Here is an 8,355-nt window from a genome sequence, read left to right on the forward strand (position 1 = left end):
TCATAACCCGTCCTTAATGCTGAGTTCTCTAAACAAATTCTAAAGGCAATGGAAAGCTGAGACAAGAGGTATTAGCCTTCCCCGAGTCCCTAATTTCTGATCTGCTTGTGTCTAGCCCTGTAATTCAGAGTTGGTGTAGTCTTCCCCCACCCCACCCCCCCAGGCAAGATAATGTCAGCAAGAGCTCAGGAAAGACTTTTGTAAAGGTGCCCTGAGGAGATCAAAGAGACTATGCCAAAACAGGATAGTTCTCACAGAAGGCATCCAGCCAGCGCTTGGCCCTATGGAGAAGGCGTGTTGTCTCGGTGGTTCTGAAGAGGGGCACGGACCTGTTTCTCCCAAGCTTCATTTCCACCTCCTCCAGTGGCACTACCAGACTGGCTGTGCCTTCCAAAGCCTTTGTCTTTAAGCCGAGGGAAGCTCCGAGCTTCTCTTCTGGCTTCAGTGGCTCCAAGAGTCCTTATCTGGCCCCGCCTCCTCCGTTCCTCAGCTAGTAAGCAGCACTATGTCAGGAGCTTAAAAGTCAGTAAAGGAGGTAAAATCTCGGAATGGTCAGTAGTCCAGGAAAGTCAGACTCTCCTGGAAATACTAGGGATTCTGCCTTCCCCAGGTAAGAATTGTTCATCCAGTGCGAGCGGGAGACTAAGACATCACCTAACTTTCTTTAATAATCTCGAAGTTACCCATCAAATCCAAGTTCACTCTGGGTGTGCCAAATGTCCTTTACATCATAATGTCCTTTACATTTGTTTTAGACCATTATTAATTTATCTCGTTAACGAAGTCAACAGAAAGGTGGAATATCCACAAACACAAAGAGTGTTCCCAAAACTAAGCAACTCTTTAGCAGCCCTCTGAGCCTTAGTCATCTTCCGTAGATGACAACTCCTGTATCGCTGATGATCGAAGATACCCGCACATCACTCGGTCTTTCTGTCGAATCGTAACGCACACACACCTGGTGAGTTCACAACCATTTCCTTGACAAAAGATTAATATCGCAAGCACAAAGAAGCAGGGCTCCTGCTTGCGCACAGGTGTCCTCAAGAAGCGCGGGAGGAAACAGTACTGATGGCAAAGTAAATCGCTTTTCTTCTGAGAACTCTTTCCGTTCCCTTCTCGAGCCCATGTGCCCGAGTGTAAAAGCCTAGCTTTGAAAGTGCTTCATTTTGCAGATCAAACACTTAAGAGAAGCTGACAGTAAAAAAGCCAAAGCATCCTATGAGAAAGGCCTGGAGAACAGTGGGAAATACCTCAGTGCAGAGCTATGCATCTGTGGAGGGTGCACTGTTTGTGTTTCTCAGGCGGTCCGGGTCCGGGCGGTCGAGGCTGGGAATTGCAGTCAGAGTTAAATTTGATTCTCTGTCTCTTCCCGAGGATGCCCTGTCTCTGGGTTCTCTGCAGGTTCCCTCCCTGAACCTTGCAGAGTGGGAAAGGATTCCTGTGAGAATCAGTGTTTCCCTTCGAGCCATTTTTCACCTGCACCTTTGGAATGACGACTAGAATACTCAGGTGCAGCGTTTCTCTGTAAAATATAAAGAGCTGCCTAAGTGCTTAAAGGATCTGAGAGAGCACACCAGAGAGTCTATCCCTGGATGAAATCACTAACAGCAGGCTTCAGAGATTTCTTCATCAGGCAACCAGTTTGTTTCAGTTACTGCCAGGTGTGCTGAGTGATCCCAGCGCGTTGCCAATTGGCTGGGGCCAGGGAGGCAGAGCTCGCAGGCGGCTAAGGAAACAATGTATCACTGACAACTTCCATCCATCATCTGAGCCTCTGGCCCGGCCAGAAGCTGGAGAGAATGGGCTCCATGTGCGCTCTCTTTGGGCTTGTGCACTCTCAAGCCCAGACCAGTCTACCTGAGAGGAAGCTAGTCTTTCCTGAGAAACAGCAGGCAGTGTATGGCAGGCACCCATGTGGTGGCATTGATAGAAGTGAACACTCGTGCCAAGCTCTGTGACCCGGTGTGCTGGGAGCCTTTAGAGCGTATTGTGATGGGCACCCTGAGGTCACGTCCATTGTTTTCCAGGCACGGCTTTATTGAGATGCCAGATCTTTTGGGTTCAGACTCCATCTTAGAGAACCTGACCTGAGGTTGAACTCAAGTAACATGCCAAAACCTACCACCAGTTTCCAGGCTACCCCTTCACCCCCAACAAGGTCTGTGTCTAGCACCAGTTTCCAAGTTACCCCCCCCCAACAAAACCTGTGTCTAGCACCAGTTTCCAGGGTATTTCCCCGACAAAATGCACCCCCAGTTTACAAGCCTGCCCCTGGCACTTCAATTCTTAACAACCGCCAATCAGGAAAAAAATGCAAAAGTTAAGTTTATGGTTTGACTCTTAACACCAGCCAATTATGTTAAAGGCCATAATACCACCACCCCACCCCACCCCCGCCATCGGATGTGTGCCAGGCCAGATACCCACTTCTTGTCTCTATAAATGCTTGCCTGAAACTAAGCTTAGGGCTGCCCCCTCCTGTTCTGCTGCATCAGAGACAGTGGTGTGGCCCAAGCTTGAACTTGCATAAAGAGACCCTAATGCGATCGCATCGGAATCAGCTCCTTGGCTGTCTTTTGGGGTTCACGAACATTTCGTGGCACAACACTCCCCTAACCCATGTTTGCTTGCAGACAACTGTTGTCTTCTCCTAACTATGTCTTCTTTTCTCTGTTCCTTTTGCCTGGACCAGGAATACATTTTGAAGTGAGGTGTTCCTTTCTGTTTAATCAGAGGACCAGTCCCTAATAAGCAAATAGAAGGACATGTTGAAAATCAACTTCAGTCACCACACTGAATCACTGTCATGTAGTTACTGAAAAAGTGTAGGGGAGTTAAGAAGACCACATGTTTCTCTCGACAAGCTTTAAATCTGTCCTTACCATACTTTTTCAACAGGGAGGCATGCTCATATGTACACTCAAGAGACAATTAGTGAATGGAAGCAATCTCGTTTATTTTGCCCAGAAAGCTGCGCTCTCTCAATAACTACTGCTGTGCAGGCTGGCACGCCCCACCTCGGGTTTTCCTCCGCAAACTTCCCTCAGATGCCGACTGACCAAAGTGCCAGACCTGCACGTGAGATCAGTAGCTGTGTGCCCGTCACAGGCCTAGCTTCCTGTCAGCCTTCACCTTACACGCGTTGGCAGCAGAAATAGGGTTTCTCTGTGTGACAGGATGTGTGTATGGAGTCCTCTGGTACCTCTTAGCTGCAGATACCTGTTGCCTTCTGTTGGTGGTAAATGGGAAAAGCAACCTGAGGTTACCTAAACCTGCACAGACTGTGGTAAAATAATGCAAGATGTGTTTGTGTAGGCCTGCTTCATATTTTATTCCTCGCAGGCAATAGATCAAACCACTCTAGGTTCATTTTTAGTCCTTTAATAAATTGACACGGTCTGTTGGCAGTAACTCGAGGATGTACCTTTAACACAGAAGTGCAGGGGACGCTGAATAATAATCGGTACTGTTTCTTAGAAACCAGAGAGCCTTTAGCACCGAGCTTAGCACCTGCAGAGGGAAAAGCGAGAGTCTGGGTGTTTCCACTCTGATGAGCATCTTACATCACCTCTCTCTTCATCCCGCTCTCTTCTGAGACCCTTCTCAGTTTATAAACAGCTCGGTGGGAGGAAGGAGCAAATCGCCTGTATGCCACTTCTGTCCCGGGTTTTACCTTAATCTTCAGTCCTTCCTCTCCCACCCGACAGCCGCTTCCTTCATATGTGTCTCCAAAGCCACCATGGAGGCCCCTCTTCACCTCGATACTTCCCCTCCCCAATCCCATCCCCATCTTCTCCCTTTTCCTCTCCTGGCTGATTTCTACTGACCACACTGATGGGTCACTGATTTTCTTGTTTATTGCTGGTATCTCTCAGAGGCCAGGGATTGGTACCTGAATCCTCACGAGTCTAGGACAGTGCCAGGCATGTAACAGGTACTCCATAGCTGTCGGTTATGTGGGAATCTGTGAAAATCATTTAGTCCAGCCATTGGCTTCTCTGCCGCACAATGAGTTCTATGTTCACAAAGCCTTTTGGAGGTGGTGCATGGATGGCTCCATCTACCTACCCTGTCGCTGCTAAGAGGAAGTGGGAGGTGTGTGCATGTGGCGGGTGGTACCATCTGGAGCTATACTTGGCTCTAAAACAGTTACTGCAGGCACGTATCCAGTAGCTGGCCTTTATGGGGATGCTGCATCCAAATCACATCTCCACTAGATGGAACATAACCAACCATCCTTCCTTCTGACCCTCACCTTCCTCCGTATTCCGAATAGTCAAGAACTTAGGTTTGAGTGAACCACCTCTTCCTTCTCCAATGCACTTCGTGCATCAAAAGAAAAGCCAGCATGACAGTCCACCTATTGGAAGCCAGAAAACAAACCATGGCGTGGGCTGGAGACTCCCCTGGGCTGTATTTACAGCTTTGGTGACCATGACATAAATCTCCTGAGTCTTGCCACTGCTTCCCGGGGGTTCCAAGAACATCCAGGACCGATGTTAAGTTTTACCACCCATGAAAACAACCCAGTCAGAGAGTATCTTTTACAGTGGACTTGTGCATATCTGAAACCCACCCATCCACAGCCAAAAAGCCATGCCAGGGGGAGAGATTTCCTTCTGCCCTGCCTCTTACAAGGGGAGATCAAGGGTCACTTCAATTCGTAAACTTACTGCAGTCAGTTTCCAGCTGACTGAGAGAGTTCACAGATCAAAACGTACAGTGGCTCTTAAATGATTTCTGATACGCACAATTCCAGTGTTTTTTATTCTCAGCATGTGGTACAAAGTCTGTCTGGAACCATCTCTTCAGCTATTGACAGGCAGATTAGAAATGGTTCAGGATGCTTTTCATTATTTCTCCCCACGCCAGTCATCCACTCCGACGACTCCCCGAGCATTCCCCTCAAAGCCCACTTGGTGCACGTGTGCCTTAAGCATCCTTTTTCTCTTACAGTGTGGTGCTCATCTTGGGCACATTTTTGACGATGGACCTCGCCCGACCGGCAAAAGATACTGCATCAACTCAGCATCCTTGTCCTTCACTCCTGCAGACAGCAGTGAGGCAGAAGGAAGCGGCATCAAAGAGAGTGGCAGCTCAGCAGCAGCAGACAGAGCTGAGCTGTAAAATCAGGGGTAGCGGTGGAAACAAAGTGTTCTTAATGCACAGCTGATTGAAAAACCAAAAAGTGGTTTATCTTAACAGAGCTATTTTTTCAGAAGCTATAATGGCAGTTTATGCTGTTGAAAATGTTCTCTCTCTCTCTCTCTCTCTCTCTCTCTCTCTCTCTCTCTCTCTCTCTCTCTCTGGCAGTTCTGCCCATCCATGTATTTTGCTGTTGACTAAGTCCAGAACTGTGTGTAGGTCTTGCAAACGGAGATAGCTTTGTGGAGCTTCTTGATAAGCTTCCCAGTAGCCTTGGCATCATTTTCTTCCAGCGCATACCTTCCTTTAAGTTTTGTCCTTATAGGTACCCTCCTTTTGATTAAGAGGTGGAGGCCATGTAGTGACATCAGAGAGCTGGTGCTCAGTGGCAAAGAGAAGAGCTGGCAAGGGCCGAGCATCTAGACATGTGGCCTTTACCATAACGATTGAGCGCTGCATTAGATTGCTAGGCTGTGCGGAAAGTCTGAGCTAAGGTTGTTTTTTCTCACTCGAAGGGTGTGAAGGTCTGAAGTCGTTCCTTATGTTACATTGTTGCCAGATGTGAGAGGGCTCGCTGAAGGTTGCCGCAGATATGCAAAACATTACCTCTGGGCAGGTCTTTATTTTATATTATTTTCCACTGAAAACAGCAGAATGTAAGACAAGGGTAAAATACTGGGCTCCATTTTTTTTGTTCAAAGTTCACAAAGAAGAACGCTTGCCCGTTGCCTCTGCGTAAGCCTTTCTCTGCTTGCCTCAAGTGAACTCCATCTGGATGAGCATTTTAGATTTCCCCAGTGCAAAATAAAATATTAGGGACAACACACTTCATCAGTAGGAAAGAGAGAGATCAGAGAAGACCTAGCATGAAGTCTTGAGCAGTAAATAATCCCACGCTGTGCAAAAAGGTACTGCACCTGAACCAGACTTTTACATAGATAGCATCAGGAGATGGGAGCAAGGATGTTGGGGATTAAGACAGAATAGTCAGGCCCAAGGTCCACACTTCACTGTGTGTACAAGGGACAAGCCATTTAGCCCCGTTGTGCCTATATCTTCTTATACACAATAGGACTCATATCTTTATAAAATATACTGATACTCTCAGGGCAACATTACTGTATTGCTGTACAATTAATAAGATCAGTATTGTAAAATCACACTCATCCGGTTGTAATTGCACAGAGCAGGCCAGATTTGCAATGGGAAGAAGCAGAGGTGGACTTCGTTGGTTGGTATGGAAATAGCCGAAAGCCAGACCTTTATCTTGTAACAATATAGCAGGTTTTGCTTGCAGAAGCTCTGCATGGTAGAGTGAGGTTTACACAGGGCTGATCGAAGTTGATAGCAGTTCAAGGTGCTGTCTCACCAGTAAGTGTTGTGATTTTGAATGCTAATCCTGAAATGTGGCTTTAAAAGACACTTAGACTTCTAAATTTTTGAAGAAGACTGGCATCTGCCCCTCATAATTATTAATGATGATGAGAACAGACATGTGACAGTTACAGACACAGTGGGAAGCAATAAAAGCTAGGGCAAGCAAGCTGAGACCACCCATGTCCAGCAGCTTCTTTCTGCCTTTCTCCAGGTACCTCCTGGAGGTCCTGACATCTAGCTGAGTCTTCAGTATCGCCCAGTTCTAGAGACGTCCATGCTTTTAACTTGGTACATACAGGAAAATCACCTAAGCATTGGGGTCCCCCAGCTCCAGATGTTTACCACACGCTCAGGGCCTCTCTGCATACCCTGGGCTTCATTCTTCTCTAGAAACATGGGGAGAGCTCCGGGCGAGGCTTCCAGACTTCCACAAAGTTTTCACATCATTGGGAAGGAGCCCATGTAGGTTGGCTAAGGACAGACATGGGTCTCACATGACATTGTCATAGCTTGGCATCCATCCTTCAGAGACACACACAGCCCTTTCTGTCCACTCCCATCTGTGTGGTGGCCTTCCCAGGGCCCCTTGGATATAAGCCAGAGTGTTGGAGTAGACAAAGAAGATAAATAAGGAGGTTCTCACTCTGCAGACTCTAGGCTATTTTACTCTTCCTTCATTTTTATCATACAATAGCACTAAACACGCATGCACACACACACACACACACACACACACACATACACAACACACAGACACACCCCTAACTTTTACTGTTTTGTTTTGTAACAAAAGCCAGCTTTTTCCAGCACCAACATATATATCATCCATTGAAATAAAAAGGAAAAAGAAAGAAAATGAGTACATAGAGTTTAATTCCAGATTGCTTTTTTTGGGCTTAAGTGGTACCAAATTTCAGTATATTTCTGTCTTATGTAAAAGAAATATATTGCTAAAATGTCAGTGAGCACTAATGTCAGCTGTCAAGGACTAGATTTACTTTCGCAGGATATGGAGCGCAGTGAGCTGAGGTGGTGAGGTGTATGTGATCTGTGGGAATTCTGCCATTTAACACAGGAGGTGCACAGTCTTCCTTGTCTGCACCCCAGCTCTGACTGCACCATTGGGCCATGCAGAGATGGGCTGGTAGGCAGGAAACATGTCCCTATGAGTGCACAGAACAGATCGGAAGGAAGCAGCAACATCAAATGTATTTCTGAGTATTTAAACTTTTCACTTCTTTTATATATTTAAAATCTTAATGCAAATGACATAGCCGTTGGAACAAAGACTCTCCATGTTGTTTAAAATGTCTTGCTTTCAATACAAAAAAAAATGAAAATTAGTACCATGTTCTGGAGATGGTGTATGATTCTTGATCTAGAAAGCTTTTTAATAACTTTTCTTCTGATAGTTTAAAACTTTTGAGAAGTGACAAGAAACCTTCATTGAGAAGCCTTTTTCGATATTTGTTGTATACAGAAATTAGGTAATAAAGTTTCTTTATAAAAATGTCTCTCTTCTCTGCTTCCTAAAGACGACAGTGCTCTCTAGCGTGGCTGCCCACCACACACAGCGTAGAGAAACGTCCCCTACAGAGCCGGTCTGTCCTTAGTGCCCAAGGAGGCTCTCCTTTGCTCTAGCCTTGGACACTCCGTGTAATGAAAGGCCTCTAAGACTCCCCCAGACCAGAGGACAGGAAGACAGGGTCACTTCTTCAGCTGCCACCTCACCACAGCAGAATCTTCAACAGTTCCTGTGTGCGTTGTGCTAAAACGATGCTTCGGAGATTCTCACCGTAACTGCAGGTGTGGCACTACAGGCCTGGTGAC

General features: G+C 46.5%; 1 protein-coding gene across 1 annotated transcript in view; it reads left to right on the forward strand.

Annotated features, from left to right (window-relative positions):
- Positions 1-8,034, forward strand: part of Msrb3 (methionine sulfoxide reductase B3) — a 113,134-nt gene extending 105,100 nt beyond the window's left edge. Inside the window, exon 7 of the mRNA XM_021205631.2 lies at positions 4,960-8,034. Within this exon, the coding sequence (XP_021061290.2) occupies positions 4,960-5,130 (171 nt within the window). The 3' untranslated portion in view covers positions 5,131-8,034. The remainder of the gene's footprint in view (positions 1-4,959) is intronic.
- Positions 8,035-8,355: the final 321 nt, after the last annotated feature.

The sequence above is a fragment of the Mus pahari genome, chromosome 9 (genome assembly GCF_900095145.1).
Source record: "Mus pahari chromosome 9, PAHARI_EIJ_v1.1, whole genome shotgun sequence".
Lineage (NCBI taxonomy): Eukaryota > Metazoa > Chordata > Mammalia > Rodentia > Muridae > Mus > Mus pahari.